The sequence below is a fragment of the Kogia breviceps genome, chromosome 2 (assembly GCF_026419965.1).
Source record: "Kogia breviceps isolate mKogBre1 chromosome 2, mKogBre1 haplotype 1, whole genome shotgun sequence".
Classification (NCBI taxonomy): Eukaryota; Metazoa; Chordata; class Mammalia; order Artiodactyla; family Physeteridae; genus Kogia; species Kogia breviceps.
This window is the reverse complement of record NC_081311.1, coordinates 64,684,793-64,705,442: the sequence shown is the minus strand read 5'-3', so window position 1 is coordinate 64,705,442 and position 20,650 is coordinate 64,684,793. Positions and strand designations below refer to the sequence as shown.

Genomic DNA, 20,650 nt, shown 5'->3' with positions numbered 1-20,650 from the left:
CGGGCTCGAAGGGACTGCTGACCGCCGTCCCTAGCTCTCGAGCCGCTGAGGCTTTAGCCTCCTGGGCTGCGGTCCGGGATGTCGGGGCCGCTCACGGCGGCACGGCTTTTGGGGGATGGAGGCATTTTCCGCCCCGCCGGGGGCTTAAGGGGATCAGGGCTCTCGGTATCCCCCTCTTGGCGTTCGCCTAGTCTCGTGGGACGGAGGATTCCGCCTCCCCTAGTCTGCGGCCCCCGAGGAGCTAGGACTGGAGGAAGATGGATGGCAAAGCTCTGGCCCCTCCGAGGAGTGGGGGGAAAGGGAGTGCGCGGGCTGAGATCTTCGCCTCGATTTTGGGGGGAGGGGTCTTCGCGATGGTTCTTTAAGGGGCATCCGTTATTTCAACTGTCTTTCCACTCGAGGGAGGGGAGAGAAAAGGAGCCCCCCAGTTCCTTCCCTGCTCTAGAAAGTAAAGAGATGTTCGTTATTTAAATGATATTCTTGAATCCCTTTATTCGGTGTCTCGTCCTAGCTTCCGTTATTGGTTTCTCCACTTTCAAGTCCCCAGCTCATTGCCAAAAGAAACACGCAGGCTATATTTCTTTTGAACGTAAGGCTGTGTACTTTTTATTGTTAAGAATTGGATAGAAAACAACAGATGGTATTCTCTTTAAATGTGACAGTTTGTATTCGCAGAAGGATGTGCCTTTCTTGTAAGTCTACCCCAAATGTCATATATTGAAATTGGGTAGTTTTGGTGAACTACTTGATGTGAAATGTTTTTGCTGCATATCGGACGTTCATATGCCCCTTGTTATTTATACTTGGCCTACGAAGATGTCCTTGACAAATTGAACATTTCTTTAAAATAATACTTCTGTGATATTTGTAGTTTGGTTGAACTTTAACCTGTGGATCCTTTCTTAATAGATCGCTGCTATAGAAGACAAACAAGTGAAGGTTTTCTCCCTCCCCCTTTTATCATGGCTCAGTTTGGAGGACAGAAGAATCCGCCATGGGCTACTCAGTTTACAGCCACTGCGGTATCTCAGCCAGGTCAGGAGGCTTTTTCTGAACACATGTACTGTAGATGTATGTCGGGTTGGAGATATAACTATGTGAATTAGGCTATGCATAATATTGTAAAAAAGTTTGCAAATGCTGTATGTTTTAAGCTTATCTGTAAAAATTCATGGACCAACTAGCAAACTATCTGTTTTACACAGCAGTTTGGACAGTTATATATAGTTTTTCAAACATTAAATTGATTAATTGGTTTAATTATGTTAGAGGTTCCTCATTTGTCATGTTAAGGTGTCAGTATTCATAAGTTATATTTTAAAATAAATGTTTTAATCCATACTTTATAAAAACTATACATGACTGGTTTTCAATTATTTGAATTTAAAGTAGAAACACCAGCTCTAAAGAATTTATCAAGCAAAGGAAAATGATAAATAGATGTAAAAGGAGCAAATGAATATTTACATTTTCAAAATAAAGTTAACAAAAAGTCATTTTCAAAATAAAGTAACAAAATACGTCGTTGAAAGTGTTTGTTTCAATATTTCTTCCCATTGCTCTTAGGAAGACTTTTTTTTTTTTAACTGTTTCTTGACTTATGGTTTGAAAATTAAAGCAACTTTCATAAGGAGTTTACAGAATGAAATTTTGGGTTTCTTTGAGTATCCAGAAAAGTTTCACCTTATTTTGTTTGTTAATTTGAATATATTTTTATTTATGACATACCTGATACTAGTTCTTTCTGCATTTTACTTAAAATTTTGTTATTTGAGGTCAGTTGCAGAGACAATGTGATCGTCTAACTTCGGTGTTCTAGGTATGATGGACAAAGATTATCTTGTTATATAGGTGACCTTTCTCTTTTTTAAAAATTTAACTAATTTTTGGCTGCGTTGGGTCTTCGTTGCTGCGCACGGGCTTTCTCTAGTTGCGGCGAGCAGGGGCTACTCTTCATTGTGCGTGGACTTCTCATTGCGGTGGCTTCTCTTGTTGCGGAGCACGGGCTCTAGGCGTGCGGGCTTCAGTAATTGGGCTTGCGGGCTCTGTGGTGCAGGCTTAGTAGATGTGGCGCACGGTCTTAGTTGCTCCGCGGCATGTGGGATCTTCCTGGACCAGGGCATTGGCGGGAGGATTCTTTTTTTTTTTTTTTTTTTTTAATTTATTTATTTATTTTTGCTGTGTTGGGTCTTCGTTTCTGTGCGAGGGCTTTCTCTAGTTGTGGCTAGCGGGTGCCACCCTTATCGCGGTGCGCGGGCCCCTCACTGTCGTGGCCTCTCTTGTTACAGTGCACAGGCTCCAGACGCGCAGGCTCAGTAGTTGTGGCTCACGGGCCCAGTCGCTCCGCGGCATGTGGGATCCTCCCAGACCAGTGCTCGAACCCGTGTCCCCTGCATTGGCAGGCAGACTCTCAACCACTGCACCACCAGGGAGGTCCCAATGACTTAGTTTTGTTGAAACAGGAATTACTAGCAGCTACTCTGTGTCCAGAAACAAGTGCTGTGCACTGGTATTTTGGTAAACTAAGCATGTTTACCTGTTTTTTTCTGCATATAATTTGTTTTAACTTCGTTCCTGTATTGTTCCAGTAGAATAGCTGTTACGGTGGAATTCTATTGTCTGTAGCTCTTAACATTTGTATTGTAATTACTTAAATGTATACTATACTCTTTGTTTTCATTTTAAAACTGAGCAAAGGAGATACCAAAGGTTTAAAAACTAGTCAAAGTCAGTAGTAAATATAGGTCTCCTTTTCCATATTTGACAGTAGAGTTTCCAAATGTAAATAATGCTTTGTGTAAACAGTTTTTTTTAAAAAAAATAAGTTTATTAATTTATTTTTGGCTGAGTTGGGTCCTTGTTTGCTACGCATGGGCTTTCTCTAGTTGCAGCAAGCGGGGGTTCTTCTTCGTTGTGGTGCCTGGGCTTCTCATTGCCATGACTTCTCTTGTTTCGGAGCATGGGCTCTAGGCACGTGGGCTTCAGTAGTTGTGGCACACGGGCTTAGTTGCTCCGTGGCATGTGGGATCTTCCTGGACCAGGGCTCGAACCTGTGTCTCCTGCATTGGCAGGCGGATTCTTAACCACTGCACCACCAGGGAAGCCCAACAGTTTCTATTTGTGCTGTAGGAAATTATTTATGGATTTTCTGGGATGTGTCATTAATCAGTTTTTCAAAATCTGATATTTTATTGATACATTATGACTTCAGTAACTAGGCCAGTGTTTTGTTAACATCTGTGCTTAGTTTTCTTACAAAAATCCTGGAGTAGGTTCTAAGTGGAACTCTAGTGACAATGTTTTTATTAAAATATTTAATTTTTAGGTGCTATATTTTGAGCTGTTTCCTGAAAGCCTGATATAATATTTTCTAGCCTTCATTTTCAAGTCTTTGTGACTAATCATTATCTTATTAGAGTTGATTCTCAGAGCCAAGTTAATTTCTATCAAAGTTGAATTTTTTTCAACCCTAAGGCAATTAGAATTTTATTTACACCTTAAAAACCTTTATAGTTTTATTTACACCTCATTTCAATGGAGAACATTTTAGCCTAAGTATATAATGCCGTAAGTTTTCTCCTGGCAGCTTCAACTACAATGTGAGAAAAAATTTCAGCAAAGGGCATTAAAAGGATTTAACCTGGGTAATAGTATAGTACCTGTTTTATTCTAGTTTAAAAAAAAGTATATATATATATATATGCATGCCAAATATATTAGTATCAGAGGTCAATGTCATAAATCAAATAATCACGCAACAGAAAAAGGTTAACTGAATAATTCAATTCAAATGAAATGTTTTGATCTTTGTGGCTATGTATCTGACTCATTTTCTCCTGAAAGCAGTATAAAAAAATTACTAGTGTTTCCTTTTTATATATAACTTAAGGTGGTTTTGTTCAGTTAATGGCTTTGCTATTCCATTTTCTGGCAAGGTTATCTTGCATTTGTACTAACTCTGAAAATTCTCAGCTAACAGTGATTTGAAAATTTCAGTGCATTCACACAGGTGACGTATTTAAAATAAGATTAAAAACTTCAGTGAAAGCATGCACACTAGCCCTTTATTGCTGAAATCTGTCGTAAAGTCCAAGATCAGCATTTGAATTGTTTCTGATTAATTTTAATGCTGAGTCTGTTCATTTAAGGAGTTAGTAATTTCTACATGTCTGTCATTTAATTTTCTTTTCCTTTATTTCCCGTATTTAAACATATATCAAACCTTGACGTTTTTCCCCCTTGAAAATACCTCAAATATATTCCTCTATTTTACATTTAGGCCCTCTGCACATGTAGATAACTGCATCAGCTTTCTCTTGCTTGCAGATCCTATGCCAAAGTCTCTCACCTAACTTTCAGGCCCTTCCATACCTTTCCCAAAGCTTTATATCCTGATCTGTAATGCTTACCGTAAATCATTCACTTAAGTCAGGATGCTCTTTTCCCCGTCTATCACTTAGTCATACTCCATATTTATTATCCTTTATTAAGTTCTAACTGCTTTTGTTTGCTTTCCTCTTTTACTGGATATGCTGCTTATTATTTCTCCCCCAGCTCCAGTGTCTGTCAGATGTGATATTCCTAAAGCATAGTTTCTATCTAAATTACTGAATTTTCCAAAGCTGAATGGGCCCTGCACTAGATTTTGTCTCAACTCTGTTCTAACAGATGAAGAATTTGAGGCCCAGAAAAGTGAAGAAATCTGTTTATCAGCAGAAGGTCACAGAAGAGTCCAATGTTAGGACCTCAAAATTGTGGTTATTGTTTCTTCCATTACTCTGTTCTTTTTTTTTTTTTTTTTTTTTTTTTGCGGTACGTGGGCCTCTCACTGCTGTGGCGTCTCCCGTTGCGGAGCATAAGCTCCAGACGCGCAGGCTCAGCAGCCATAGCTCATGGGCCCAGCCACTCTGCAGCATGTGGGATCTTCCCAGACCAGAGCACAAATCCATGTCCCCTGCATTAGCAGGCAGACTCTCAACCACTGCCCCACCAGGGAAGCCCTACTCTGTTCTTTTAGTCATCCTCAAAAATATCTTCAAGGACTTTTAGAATACAGTTCAAACTCCTTGAGATGGTATTCAAGATCTTCTGTATTTCCAGCCTCATTTCTCATATCTCCTACACTGAAATACTTCTTTTTAAATATTTACCCTTTTTTCTGTCTCCTAGCTGAAGTGCTGTGTTACATATTCAATGACAGTCATAATTGGGACCAGAGCTTTTAGATTTGAAAGCTTAACAATTTTCTGTTGTGTAAAGGGACATTGAGAGAGAGAGCTGGCAAATCACTGACTGAATCTTTAAATATCCCTTAGATAATTATAGTGACTTAGGAGTATCTTCAGTATATTTGACTCAAAATATTTGCATGTGTATATGTACATAATTGCAACAGTATTAAAGTATTTAGGTGGATTTAGCCAATTCAGACCTATTTTCTCACCCATTTCTCTGACCATTTGTAAGATGACTACATTCTGGCTATAGACAAAAAATGAACTAGTTCAGGCGTTAAGATCGTAGTGCTATGTGGTACTTTAACACAGGTGACTGAGGCTAATACAATTGTTTTAAATGTGAATTCATTTTAAATTGTTTTATACAAATTTTATTTTTTTTTATTAGTTAATTTATTTATTTTGGCTGTGCCATGCGACTTGAGGGATCTTAGTTCCCTGACCAGGGATCGAACTCGGGCCCATGGCAATGAGAGCAGCGAGTACTAACCTGGACTGCCAGGGAATTCCCTATACAAATTTTATTTTATTTTTTGAATTTTAAAAAAATAATTATTTATTTATTTTTGGCTGCACCATGTAGCATGTGGGATCTTAGTTCCCTGACCAGGGATGGAACCTGCACCCCCTGCATTGGAAGCATGGAGTCTTGACCACTGGACTGCCAGGAAAGTCTCCCCTGTACAAATTTTTATTTATTTATTTATTTATTTATTTATTTATTTTGCGGTACGTGGGCCTCTCACTGTTGTGGCCTCTCCCATTGCGGAGCACAGGCTCCGGACGCGCAGGCCCAGCGGCCATGACTCACAGGCCCAGCCGCTCCGGGGCACGAACCCGTGTCCTCTGCATTAGCAGGCGGACTCTCAACCACTGCGCCACCAGGGAAGCCCCCATGTACAAATTTTAAAGGTCACACTTCATTCAAAGTTATTACAAAATATTGGCTATATTTCCTGTGCTGTACTATATGTCCTTGTTAGCTTATCTTACACTCAGTAGTTTGTACCTCCCGCTCCCCCATCCCAATTTTACCCATCCCTGCCTTCTCCCAACTGGTAACCACTAGTTTGTTCTCTGTATCTGTGAATCTGCTTTTTGTTATAATCACTAGTTTGTTGTATTTTTTTAGATTTCACATATAAGTGATATTGTACAGTATTTGTCTTTTTTGTCTGACTTCACTTAGCATAATGCCTTCCAAGTCCATCCATATTGCTGCATATGGCAAGATTTCATTCTTTTTTATGGCTGAGTAGTATTCTATTGTATATGTATACCCCATATCTTCTTTATCCATTCATCTGTTGATTAACACTAAAGATGCTTCCATAAAATATGACTTCATTTTTTCTACCTGTTTAATCTGGCCCAGTGGTTGTCTTTTAAAACCCCTATCTCTTGAGTCAGAAGCTCAAATTGTTAAACTGCAAAATTCATGATCTTTTTCAAACAAATAATAGCTGATGTACTATGTATACTTATATTAGTTATCTCTTGATAAAGCTGGATATTTCCAACTCATTTGGTAGAAAAAGAAGATTGCAGGAATTCCCTGGCTGTCCAGTGGTTAGGATGCGGCGCTTTGCCCACTTTCATTGCCGGGGCCCAGGTTTGATCCCTGGTAGGGGAACTAAGATCCTGTAAGCCAGCATGGCCAAAAAGAAGATTGCTACTGGTGTGGGCTTAACTCTTTTTAAACACTACTAGTGCTATGTAACAAGAAACTGTCTCCAAAACATTGTTCTAAGAGTAAAAAAAAAAAATGCACAGAAATCTGTTAAGGCTCATTGTTAGTACATATTTTTTCCCTTATCCTCTGAGCATGCCTTATTTGTGCTCTCATCCAGTGAGAGCTGCATCAACATACCAAACTACACACCAGTGAGTGCCCGTCTCTCTGTCCTTAGTTGAGTGTGCAACTTATGTTTATGCATTTGTGGCTTCTCTTGCACTATGTGTCTTATGATCTGGGAAATAATTTTGGTCTATTATAACTGAAAATGTATTGGAAGTAACCTTGAAAGTTGGAATATTAACTTTGGGTGATACAAAACTCATTGAAATAAATGGAGTTGAAAACTAGGTAAATATCTGCCACATTCAAGGATGGAAGAAATCATGACATTACAAATAGTGTCTTTAACTTCCTGGGAGGGTTGACCAACGTACTTGAGTAGTAGCTAGAAGAGACTATGGCCAGGGTCGCTAGTCATCACTTCCATGGGACTTCAAGAGAGTGAAAGAGCTGTTGTCTGCTAGGCTATTAATCTTTGTAGAGACTCCCATATAACACTGACTTATTTAAGGCTTTGCCTTAATAAGTCTTTATTAAGACTTATTAACTGTTCTTTATAGAACAGTGCTCTCCACTAAGTAGAATTTTCTGTGATGATGAATATGTTCTGTGTCTTCATTATCTAATATGGTAGCCACTAGCCACATGTAGCTCTTGAGCCCTTGAAATGTGTTTAATGTGACTGAGGGACTGAATTTCTAATTTTATTTACTTTCCACTAAATTGAAATAGCCTTATATGGCTGGTGGCTAGTGTATTGAACAATGTGGTTAGTATAGAAGATTGCAACATTTAGAATATGTTATATTTAAAATACTATTTTGTGCCTTAATTTTTAAAAATATACCCATAACTTATTTATTTTATAACCGGAAGTTTGTACCTTTGACTCTCTTAATTTCTTATTCTTAATGCCTTAATTTCTAATTCTTAAAAAGTAATGAGTATTTCCACTTATTTGGGTACATTATGGGCTTAGAATAGAACCTCAAAAGCAATAGCAATGCCTTGACCAGTGAGTTGTCTGATTGTAAGAAAGTTATGTGTGCATGAGGGTATCAAAAGTTTTGAATTTCTGTGAAATCTAATCTTTAAAGATCACTTCTTAGGAAGGATGTTGAGTTGAAGATGACACTTAGGAGACTTGTTCACTTGATTTAAAACTTCGGTTTATACGTGTTTTAGTAAATCCACAAGTTATAAAGAGAATCCCCCACATCTTTATGTTGTTTTTTTTTCCATACAGTGTAAGATTGCTTTTGAACATATATTGATATATGGAAATTTCGAAGGATAAAACATTGCTTGACCAGTGCCTTAAAAAATTTTGCCAAAGATGAAAAAAATGAAGTGTCTTGGTTAGCTTGAGGTTTTTTGGTTTTTTATTATTTTATTTGTTTTTATTTTTAATTTATTTATTTATTTTTGGCTGCGTTGGGTCTTTGTTGCTGTGCGTGGGCTTTCTCTGGTTGCGGCGAGCAGGGGTTACTCTTTGTTGCGGTGCGTGGGCTTCTCGTTGCGGTGCCTTCTCTTCTTGCGGAGCACAGGCTCTAGGCATGCAGGCTCAGTAGTTGCAGCACGCAGGCTCTAGAGCACAGGCTCAGTAGTTGTAGCACCTGGGCTTAGTTGCTCCACTGCATGCGGTATCTTCCTAGACCAGGGCTCGAACTGTGTCCCCTGTATTGGCAGGCGGATTCTTAACTGCGGCACCAGGGAAGTCCCAGAGATTTTTTGGTTTTTTAGCCCAAGGTTGCTTCTAAGTAGTTTTTTTTTTTAATTGAAGTATAGTTAATTTACAGTGTTGTGTTAGTTTCAAGTGTACAGCAAAGTGATTCAGTTATGCATATGTGTATATATATATGAGGTTTTGAATTTTATTATTTCAGAAGGATGACCCATCTTAGTAAAGATGGGTAATACATCTTAGGTATAAGGGTAATAAGGGTTTTTTAATTTGTGAGTTTGATAAGATCAAGGGACAGCAGACAAGGGGACAGGTTTCTCTTACGTGTTTTAATGGTGTGTTCACTGGTATTCAGTATGTGATAACTACTAGTATGTCATAAAGTGAATGCTTCAGTCATATGAAACTGATCTTACATTTTAGAAAATAATATATCTTACATTTGTCCTTACAGCTTTAAGGAAACTTACCCCTTAGATTTACTTATTAACCTCTGATAGCCTTTGGTCATTTAGGGCTCATTTCATAGGTTTGTCTGTGGAAGTATTGATACATAGTTATAAGTATATCTGTTTCAGATGGGCCATGAGACCTTCAACAGTCATATTGAATTAGGTACAGGTAAATGAACAGACTGTTCCAATGTGGGTAATTGGAAAAAAAATCTCTAACTGATAAGTGTTAGGCCACTTATGGAGAGAGAAAGATTAAGTCAGAGATTCATACCTTTGTACTTTGTTAAGTATAGAATTATCTTACAGAATATTGATTATATAGAGATTCACAAGAAGAGTGGAGAATGCTATGGACTGGTATTCAAGGATACCTTCTTAGATAGCCACAAAAAAGAAGAGCATTAATAAATTTTAATGAAATGTACTTTATTGAGGTTAAAATCGCAAAGGTAAATGATTTTAAAGAGAGCTACATTATACAGACATATAAAAGCCACAACCACATGCACAGTGATTTCACAAAATTTGAATTAACTAGCTAGTAGTGTGCAGCAGCTACTAGAATGTCAGTTTCCTTCCCGTAAAGTTCTCCTACCAATCAGTCTGCTTTGTAGTTTCTAATTCATGACATTGACTGTCAGCGTGGAAAAGAGATTGTGGATATCAGCTATCATCCCACTTACTAAGTGCTGTGTAGGAAAAGAAGAGCTCTTTCTGAGATATTAGCTCTGAGCCCTTCTGTAGCAGCTCTCAGTACTTTCCAGTGTTCTGGAAATTGGTACCAGCACACCTGAGGTCAGAGCTCATGTGGGTGAAGGAGATGCATGTGGGTATGGTACTTGAATCACAAGATACTACTTTGGTCAAGTGCAGAACATCCCAATCTAAGAATTTTAAATGCTAATAATTTTTCCTAGGTTCTTTCCCTGTCTTGTTTTTACAAGAGAATTTTGCTTCTGTTTTCCTAAAACCGTGGTTCTTAACCTTTTTTGGGTAGGTTATCCTTTTGAAAATCTGATGAAAGCTTTGGACTTTCTTGTCTGTAATTTTACATACAGTTTCAGAAGGTTAACAGGAACTACTGGTTAGAACCTGTGCCCTAGTTTCAGTACTTTTATCTCCATTCTCACTGCAGTTAACTTCATTTTGAATTTACGTTGGTGTTAAGACATTCCTCACTTCTTTCTATTTAAATTAACTTAGTTAGTCCTGGTTTCTCCTTTCTGCCCATGTGTGGCATCTGACTTACCTTAAAAATAAGAGAGGTCTAGAAAAATTATACAGATGAACTTATTTGCAAAGCAGAAATAGAGACACAGAGGTAGAGAACGGACATATCGGGGCAGGGGGATTGGGAGATTGGGATTGTACTACTCTGTATAAAATAGGTAACTAATGAGAACCTACTGTAGCTCAGGGAACTCTACTCAGTGCTCTGTGGTGACCTAAATGGGAAGGAAATCCAAAAGAGGGGATATATGTGTATGTATAGCTGATTCACTTTGCTGTACAGCAGAAACTAACACAACATTGTAAAGCAACTATACTCCAATAAAAATTTAAAAAACAAGAACAAGGGAATAAGAGATTAATGTTGTAAGGGTCTAGAATTGTGTGTTCAGGACATTCAGTAGGATTTTTTCCCCACCTTAGATTATTTTTTTTTTTCTCCTCAACCTTTTTTTTTTTTTTAAGATGTTGGGGGTAGGAGTTTGTTTATTTATTTATTTATTTTTGCTGTGTTGGATCTTCGTTTCTGTGCGAGGGCTTTCTCTAGTTGCGGTGAGCGGGGGCCACTCTTCATTGCAGTGCGCGGGCCTCTCACTATGGCGGCCTCTCGTTGCGGAGCACAGGCTCCAGACGCGCAGGCTCAGTAGTTGTGGCTCACGGGTCTAGTTGCTCCGCAGCATGTGGGATCCTCCCAGACCAGGGCTCGAACCCATGTCCCCTGCATTAGCAGGCAGATTCTCAACTACTGCGCCACCAGGGAAGCCCCCTCAACCTTTTTTAATTTTTAAAAATCAGTGTTTTAGCGGGGGATAATTTGTAATTTATATGAATTCCAAACATGATTTCTGGGATTTGTTTGTTGTTGGTTTGTTTTACTTTTGAGTAGACTTTACCTGGACTCTTAACTGATTGATGATGAACCTCACACTTCTAAAGATTTTCTGGTAGATTCTAGACTAGGTGCTTTGGTTAATCCATTAATGATTTCTGTTCTTTTCCTGTAAGGCACAATATTGTTCTTTCTATAGGGTTATTAACTTAGTAGCTGTAGAGCAGCATTTTTTTTAGTTATTCTCAGTTATAAGCAAGATGCTTTGGAAAATGGAGTGTTACATGAGTAAATATTGCTTTTATGGCAACCTCTTTGAGATTCACAATGCTTAGTGGCATATTAAAGGTTCTGAGGATTCCTGCAGTAAAAATATGTGCTTAATTCACTGTTCTCTAAACTTTTTAAACCTTGAACTCCTTTTTCCCAAACTCTTATGTCCCAGGGAGCTAGTCATTACTCTAGGAGATACAGTTTTGGGAAGTGCAGTGCTAGACTGCCATTTAACTTTGTGTTTTTAAACTGTTCCTATTGTCTGTTTCCTAGTTTTACAGTTCTTTAATAGAGTAGAAGTACATGAAAATTCTGTCCAGTAGGATGTTTTAAGGGTGGATCACTTCCAGCAACGCTGTCCTTAATGTATGATTCTAATCTGCTTGAAGATAATACATTCTAGATTAGTAAAATAAGATAGTTTATTTTCTGCTTTTCTTACTAAAAATATTTCTCAAGGGTACTTCAGCCACTTGGTCTAGGTAAGGTTGGTTGGGTTCATTCTGTAGTTTAAATTTATAGATTAATGTTTTCTTATACCTGTCATGACTTGAGCATGTATTTAATGTAAAGCCGTTGGAATCTGAGGTGGGGCATGAATCATTTAAATTCAACAAGCATTAGTAAAATTTTTCTTTAGGTTTTTACTAAGCAATGACAGACTGTAATTCATTACTGAGCACTCATTGAAAATTCCTGGACAGGATCCAAATAATCTTGATTTTTTTCCCCCTCTTTCTAATCTCATTTTAGCTGCATTGGGTGTTCAGCAGCCATCACTCCTTGGAGCATCTCCTACCATTTACACACAGCAAACTGCATTGGCAGCAGCAGGCCTTACTACACAAACCCCAGCAAACTATCAGTTAACTCAAACTGCAGCATTGCAGCAACAAGCCGCAGCTGCAGCAGCTGCATTGCAACAGGTGAATCTTTAATAGGTTTTAATATGTGACATGCAGAACTTTCAAATCTGAGTAGCTAGGGTAGGTACCTTCACATTTTAAAGAATGAATAGTTGTGGGGTTCTATTATGCTTATTGTTTTATTCTGATGATAAAAATTCTTTATGCCCAGGACATACAGAGAGGTGTAGTAGCATAGTCAAAATTCTTAAGTTTTTGTATCTTAATTATTTGAGTAAAATTCCATTCTTGATGAATCCCAAAGTATAAATAATCATTATTTTGTTTATTTTAGATGAAGTGTAGATGTTCCAGAAAATTTCTTTTTAGTTTAATTCTGGTTATGTATTTGAATGTGTGTGTGTGTGTGTATATATATATATATATATATATATATATATATATATATATGGCTTTTTGAGAATGACTAAAACTAATGTCCATATTTTTCTTTAAAAAAATCTTTTTTCCAGCAATATTCACAACCTCAGCAGGCCTTGTATAGTGTGCAACAACAGGTTAGTTTATATTTTCCATGTTAAAAACTGATTTTTAAAAAGTCATTTGTTCCAACTAAATTTTTATAGATTTTATTTCCCATCAGTAGCCTTAATGTGTGATTTGAATTCTTTTGGGGTGGAGGAAATGTGGTGGGTAAAACGGAACATCTCCAAGGGAGAGGAAGACAGGAGAGAGGTCCTGAAGACTCAAATTCTCATCTAGTAGCCAGTCCTTGTCACATGTTTCTAAGAAAGCATGCAGAAGATAATCTGGAAAGAATCACTCTGTTAATGAGTCTTTGGCCCAGTACTGTTGTTTGAAACCTCTAGCCCTACTGTGCTATACTGGACCACATGTGAAAATGAAAAGCTCCTTTTTCCCATTTGAAGCTAAACTGTAGACAGACCTTTGGCTTTCAGCCTTTATTTATTTAAAACAATGGAACCCTGCCTTTTTTTCCCCTAATGAAATTGTGTACTGAAACCTAATATGTAAGATATAAAAATAGTGTTGAAAATGGGAGGAAGCCTCCCCTTGTAGTTCTCACCCCTATTCCCAAGGCACATTTGAACAATTTGAAAACTCCTTACTTTGACTAAAAGTTTCTTTGGCTCCTTTTCCCTAAGCTTATACTCTAATCATATTCTTCAAGGGTTATTATATCTGTGATGGTAGAAAGAGGTAACAAAGTGAACCCAAGGAGAAGCGTATCAAGCAAAGAAGAGTTTGACTTGCTCAAATCTAGATAAGTTCTAGTCTAAGCACCCATTCTAGGTTTTCCAGGGTTAAGAGGTAGTCTTCGTCCCTTCTCAGTGCCATTAAGGTAGCTTCAGGAAAGTATAGCAGTCAGGAGAGGAAAAGGGGGGATACAAGGGACAAGGACCAAAAACTTGGATCCAGAGACACTGTGGAGAAACAAGAGGCTTCTCAATCCATTAACACTTGTCCCTAGATCCATGCCCCAATTTCATCCTTGCCTTTTGGGTTTCAGAAGCATTTCATTTGCCCTGAAGATTATAGTATCCCACTAATAATTGCTTTAAACTTCTAAAAAATTGATAGAGATTGGGGTCCAACTTGGCTATCTTGTTTTCAAATACCCTTAGACTTATTTTAGTACTGTTAGGAAATACATTATTAAAGCCTGTGTTTTATTTTGAACCACATGAAAATGGCAATATTCAAATGTTCTTGCCCTAAAAAAATGCCATTATTCATCCATTCTTAACTTACAGAAAAATGGAAATTTGATAGATTTAACCTTTAATACATGTCGACCTAGGTAAACTGAGTGTTTTGAATTAGAATGTCGTATAGATTGTTTTCTACTAGCTTGTTTTTAAGTCTGGCAAGGATTTATTAGGAAACTTATTAGTCATAGTGAATAAAAAGTCATGAACAGAAGAACTGTGATCTTCAGATTCTGCTATTGGGCTTAAAACACTAGTTAGAAGCTAATAAGCATTAAGGATATCCTAAGGGAAATCTTACCTAAGTCCAAATCTTACCCTGACCAGGATATCCACAAACACAGAAATGATGCCCATGTTCTCAGACTGCTTACCTGGGCAGTAGGAAAAAAGACCTTTTCCTCAAGCTGTTAAGCATCATCAGGAGATTCCTGCTCTTCTAGCTCTAGCCATAGGATACTAGTGCATGATAGACAACTCCAAGCTGGTCAGCTTGACGAGAATGCTGAAGGATGACAGAGAGGAAGCAGGGATAAGTATTTCTTTGGAGACCCTCCTGATGGTTATTAATACAGACATGGTCCTGAGGCTTCAGAAAGTTTACTTCTGTTCCAGAGTTTTAAAATTTCCCCCTTCCCACCAGTTCCTTTTGCTTTCTGGTAATGTTATACTTTGCTCTTGCCAGAGAAACTATATATGTCAGAGTGTATGGTCCTTTATGGTCCCCATACCTTTGGCAAGTCTGACTATAAGGACTGCTTCTCATTTTAGGGGCATATATATGAATTGGACAGCCAGTAATATTTTTGATACAGGTAGCATATGGATGATATTGAATCATTTCTGTAGCATAGTAATTAATATGGGGCAGAAGTAGAAATTTACCCGACTAGGGACTTGTGGGGTTTTTTGGTGGGTGTTATTCCTCTGAAATAACACAAAAAAATTTATTGTTATTGAATGAGTTAGTTATATTTAAGTTCTGCAGTTGTTAAAAATAGTTGTGGGAAACCTTATACCTAATGACCTCTGTTACTTTTCACATATTTCTTAATTAGAAATAAAGTACTTATTTAATAGGAATTTTTCCTTTTGTAAAACATCTGTGAAACAGCAGTTCTGATTGATATTTTTTATCTTTCCTGCTTTTGTTTGTTGTTCCTGTTTTTAGTTGCAGCAACCTCAGCAGACCCTGTTAACACAGGTTAGTTTGGCATTACTTTATGTCTTATGAATATCTGAATGAAAAGTAGACCAAAGTTTTATTCCCATTCTAGGTTTTCTTTCAGGTTTTTTTTTTTTTTTTTTAAATATTTATTTATTTATCTGGCTGTGCCGGGTCTTAGTTGAGGCATGCCGCCTGCAGCATCTTCGTTGTGACATGAGGGCTCTTTAGTTGCCGGTATGTGGGCTCTTAGTTGCGGCATATGGGATCTAGTTTCCTGACCAGGGATCGAACCCTGGGCCCCCTGCATTGGGAGTGCAGAGTCTTAACCACTGGACCACCAGGGAAGTCCCTCTTTCAGGGTTTAAAGATGAATATTTGTGGGATTCACATAATGGTTTTAGCAATATAATGTTCAATAAAGATGGAAAACATGTTTTTGTTTTCTCTTTTATGCTATTTGATTGCTGTTCCTGCTGTGATCTAGTTTGAATAAATATGAGGTCTTATTTTAAATTAAATACTGATTTTGGCTGTTACATTTTCTTTGTAGCTAGTATATTTAAGAATTTTTTTGTACATGTTATATCTTTTTTAGTTTGACCTTAGGAGGTGAGTTATTGTGTTGCATTATCAGCTTGATTTTTTAGCAACATTAAAAAGTTTGTCAACTTTCGATATGTAATGCTACTTTAGGCTTTGTGGACCACTTACAGTCTATGATGCATATTTTTTTTTCTTTTTATACAATTCTTTAAAAGTGTAAAAACTGGGAATTCCCTGGTAGTCCAGTGATTAGGACTCTGTGCTTTCACTGCCAAGGGCCTGTGTTCGATCCCTGGTTGGGGGACTAAGATCCTGCAAGCCACACGCCACAACCTAAAAAAAAAAAAAAAAAAGTGTAAAAACGACACTTGGCTTGTAAGTTTGTGTAAAGATCATGAGCTGTGGGCTGGATTTGGCCCATGGGTTGTGGTTCACTGACCCCTGGTGTATGCAACTGTTAAAAAGAAAGCAGAACTTCTAATAGTAACTGCAGACAGTGATTGCCCCATGGATAGGGAACTAGGTAGCTAAGGAACAGGAATAGGTGAAAAGCTTTTTACTGTATAACCTTTTGTACCTTTATAGTCTTGAACCTGTTAGTTACTTTAAAAAAATAAAGTATACTTCAATTGAGAAATAAACCTCACTATGTATTTATTAAAGAACTAAAATTGGGACTTCGCTGGTGGTCCAGTGGTTAAGAGTCCGTGCTTCTACTGCAAGGGGTGTGAGTTTGCTCCCTGGTCAGGGAGCTAAGATCCCACATGCTGCACAACCAAAAAAAAAAAAAAAAAAGAACTAAAATTGATGAACATTTATGTCCTATTTTCAATCTCCAATAGTAGGATTTTCAGACTGGGTAGAAAAGCTATAAAAGTTAGTCTTTTCTTAGAATAACATTTTCCAAAGTGTGCCCATAAAGCATTAGCGTCTTGTCTTAGGATGTTAAAGAAACTTTGTGAGAAAATTTTGTGGCTATAGGTTAAGAAATGCTGAGTTCCTGTAATATATTATAGTACTTAGCTTTTTTTTTCTTTTTTTTAAATTGTAGAACTTAGAGATTTGCTTTATTGGGCAGGTGTAAAACGAATTATGGAATTCGTTTGAGTTGAAGAATCAGATGATTGTTCCTTCTTTTTTTCCCGGTATATGGGCCTCTCACTGTCGTGGCCTCTCCCGTTGCGGAGCACAGGCTCCGGACGCGCAGGCTCAGCGGCCATGGCCCACGGGCCCAGCCGCTCCGCAGCATGTGGGATCCCCCCAGACCAGGGCACGAACCCATGTCCCCTGCATCGGCAGGCGGACTCTCAACCACTGTGCCACCAGGGAAGCCCTGTTCCTTCTTTTTAATGGTTTTATTTCTGTTTACATACAGAAGTTTTAATCAGTAATATGTTGTTATTCATGTTTGATTGTGTCAGAAAAGACCAATGAAAGTGTTACCTTTCCTCCCAGTTTGAGATATAATTGACATATAACATTGTATTAGTATAAGGTGTACAGCATGATTTAATAATACATATATATTGTGAGATGATTTCCACAGTCAGTTAACGTGCATCACCTCACGTAAGTGAATTTCTTTTTTCTTCTGATGAGAACTTTCAAGATCTACTCTCTTAGCAAGTTTCAAGTGTAGGATACAGTATTGTTAACCATTATCACCATCCTGTACATTGCATCCCCACTGGAAGTTTATACTTTTCTACCACCTTCACCCATTTCCCCCACCAAACCCCCTCCTCTGGCAGCCACCAATCTGTTTTCTGTTTTTATGAATTCTTTGGTTTTTCTAGGATCCACATATAAGTGAGATCATATATATATTTGTCTTTCTCTGACTTATTTCACTTATCTAGGACTTTCCTGAGTCTTTGTTATGCCATTATGGATTTTGAATTTCTAAGAGGGGACTAGAGTATGCGGTGTTTTTTTAACTCATTGCACTGTGGTGACTTTTTTTTTCCTGAAACTTCCTGTGGAAACTTTCATCTGAGGGAACTTAATCATGAAATTGATAAAAAATAATGTAATTTTTCAGACTTGATTTTCATCTTCAAGGTGTATGTATGTATTTTCTAAGTTCAAATTGTTCTTAGGATTTTGAGCTTTTTTTTTTTTTTTTTTTGAGCTATTTTTAAGTAGTCAGTTTTAATATCTAGACTGCTTCATATCATTACCTTAATTTGGTGTTGATTTTGTTTTATAGCCGGCTGTCGGACTGCCTACAAGCCTTAGCTTGTCAACTCCTCAACCAGCAGCTCAGATAACTGTATCATATCCAACACCAAGGTCCAGTCAGCAACAGACACAACCTCAGAAACAGCGTGTTTTTACAGGGGTGGTTACAAAACTACACGATACTTTTGGATTTGTGGATGAAGATGTATTCTTTCAGCTTAGGTAAACTTCATTAGGTGTTGACAAATGCCTTCTTGTATTTAACATTAAGTGCATTGATAAGACACCTACTTAACTGTGGCATGGGATTATGGTTTAGCTCTAATTTTCTGCTTTAATCATTCAACCTGTACCTGTGACATTTTTTTAAAATTTATTTATTTATTTATTTACGCTGCATTGGGTCTTCGTTGCTGCACACGGGGTTTCTCTAGATGTGGCGAGCGGGGGGCTAACTCTTCATTGTGGTGCGCAGGCTTCTCATTGCGGTGGCTTCTCTTGATGTGGAGCACAGGCTCTAGGCACACGGGCTCAGTAGTTGTGGCTCACAGGCTCTAGAGCGCAGGCTCAGTAGCTGTGGCGCACGGGCTTAGTTGCTCTATGGCATGTGGGATCTTCCCGGACCAGGGCTCGAACGCATGTCCCCCGCACTGGCAGGCGGATTCTTAACCACTGTGCCAGCAGGAAAGTCCCCTGTGACATTTTTGATGGAGAATGTGTCTGAAGATATCTTTTTATTATTGAACAAAGTAGTCATCATGAATTCTTTATAAATGTTTTGTAGAAGTGAGTTTACGTTTCTAGCTATTCATGAGCACACTTACAATGAGATTAAAAATTGAAATAGTCATATGCCTTTTAAAATTTAATCTTCTGTTTGAGATATCTAATGACATGTATGTAAAATGTTTTAGTTGAAAAAATGATAGGATTAAATGACTTGGGCTTTCCTGGTGGCGCAGTGGTTAAGAATCCACCTGCCAATGCGGGGAACATGGGTTCGAGCCCTGGTCCGGGAAGATCCACATGCTGTGGAGCAACTAAGCCCACGTGCCACAACTACTGAGCTCACGTGCCACAGCTACTGAAGCCTGTGCACCTAGAGCCTGTGCTCCGCAATAAGAGAAGCCACGACGATGAGAAGCCCGCTCACAGCAACGAAGAGTTGCCCCCACTCACTGCAACTAGAGAAAGCCCGTGCACAGCAATGAAAACCCAATGCAGCCAAAATTAAAATAAATAATTTAAATGAATAAATTTATTTTAAAAAACAGGATAAATGACTGACTAATGGATTTAAAATAGTATTTTGTTAGTGTTGTGGTTCCAGGAAATATATATTTCCTTAATTATTTCAAATGTATTTCTAATTAGCTTCCTTAGAAATACTTTGGGAAATTAAGTTTAATTATTATATGATTTTTCTGTATAAGTGGGTCTCCTGTTTTCCATCTTTTCTGCATTTCTCTCATCTTTCCGAAGCCCAAGGCAAATCTTATTCTTGGGTTATAAAAGAAAGTGCTTTAGAGGGAGGGACACAGTATTAGGAGGATAGAGGGTAGAAAATTATTTCTTACACTTGAAACTGTTTATAAAGCAAGGTTGAAACATCAGTTCTAAAAATAAGTCTAGGAGGTATGTCTACTTTTTAAAAGCTTTTTAGGCTTCCATTTCTGGTATAGTTTAGCTTAAAATGCTAAATATATAAATCTTTTTTGGAGGAATCTCTTCTAATTGTGTTCATATTTAATTTTTTTTTAGTGCTGTCAAAGGGAAAACCCCCCAGGTGGGTGACAGAGTATTGGTTGAAGCTACGTATAATCCTAATATGCCTTTTAAATGGAATGCACAAAGAATTCAAACACTACCAAATCAGGTATATAAAATAGGTATTATGAAAACTTGGTGGTTGGGTCTTCCAATTTACAAATATTTTTCTTTTAAAAAAATTTTTTTCTTTATTTTTGTTAAGAATCAGTCGCAAACCCAACCTTTACTGAAGACTCCTCCTGCCGTACTTCAGCCGATTGCACCACAGACGACATTTGGTGTTCAGGCTCAGCCCCAGCCCCAGTCACTGCTGCAGGCACAGATTTCAGCAGCCTCTATTACACCACTATTGCAGACACAGCCCCAGCCTTTATTACAGCAGCCACAGCAGAAAGGTATTACATGCAATGTATCTTTTCCTTTTAGGGTTCAGACTAACACACAACTGTTCGGTTATTGAAATAATGAGAGTATGCTATTAATTACAAAAAAGGCAGGAACTTCCAGAATACTTGAAAGGAAACTTAAATATCTTGTGTTGAGCACTTCTGCTTGTATAGAGATTTGGAAGTGTTTTATTTTATTTCTCTTATTCAAAGACATATTCTTTGTGAACTTAAATATCAAAACTAATAATCCCCTGTCTCCCTATTGGCATCTTATCATTTATAGAAGAAAATGTTTTGAGCCTTATTTCTTAATGAACATAACATTTTATATACATGAAGAGTCTGGTGGCAGCACTTTACTCATTGAACCATAGTGCATCAGATAAATGAGCTGTGGTTTATTTTTTTTTCTTTTCTTTTTTAAAATAAATTTATTTATGGCTGCGTTGGGTCTTCGTTGCTGCCCACAGGCTTTCTCTAGTTGCAGAGAGCAGGGG

General features: G+C 37.9%; 2 protein-coding genes across 5 annotated transcripts in view; one reads left to right on the top strand and one right to left on the bottom strand.

The window, feature by feature from the left end:
- The window catches only part of CCAR1 (cell division cycle and apoptosis regulator 1), a 56,628-nt gene that overhangs the window by 539 nt on the left and 35,439 nt on the right, over positions 1-20,650 (top strand). For all 4 annotated transcript variants that reach the window (XM_059052666.2, XM_059052669.2, XM_059052667.2 and 1 more), the window contains exons 2-8: positions 910-1,035; positions 12,260-12,432; positions 12,885-12,929; positions 15,274-15,306; positions 18,023-18,216; positions 19,756-19,870; positions 19,967-20,159. In XM_059052666.2, the coding sequence (XP_058908649.1) occupies positions 910-1,035; positions 12,260-12,432; positions 12,885-12,929; positions 15,274-15,306; positions 18,023-18,216; positions 19,756-19,870; positions 19,967-20,159 (879 nt within the window). The remainder of the gene's footprint in view (positions 1-909; positions 1,036-12,259; positions 12,433-12,884; positions 12,930-15,273; positions 15,307-18,022; positions 18,217-19,755; positions 19,871-19,966; positions 20,160-20,650) is intronic.
- Positions 4,810-20,650, bottom strand: part of TYSND1 (trypsin like peroxisomal matrix peptidase 1) — a 1,185,869-nt gene continuing 1,170,028 nt past the window's right edge. Inside the window, exon 4 of the transcript XR_010838959.1 lies at positions 4,810-4,840. The gene's annotated coding sequence lies outside the window, so the exon portion shown is untranslated. The remainder of the gene's footprint in view (positions 4,841-20,650) is intronic.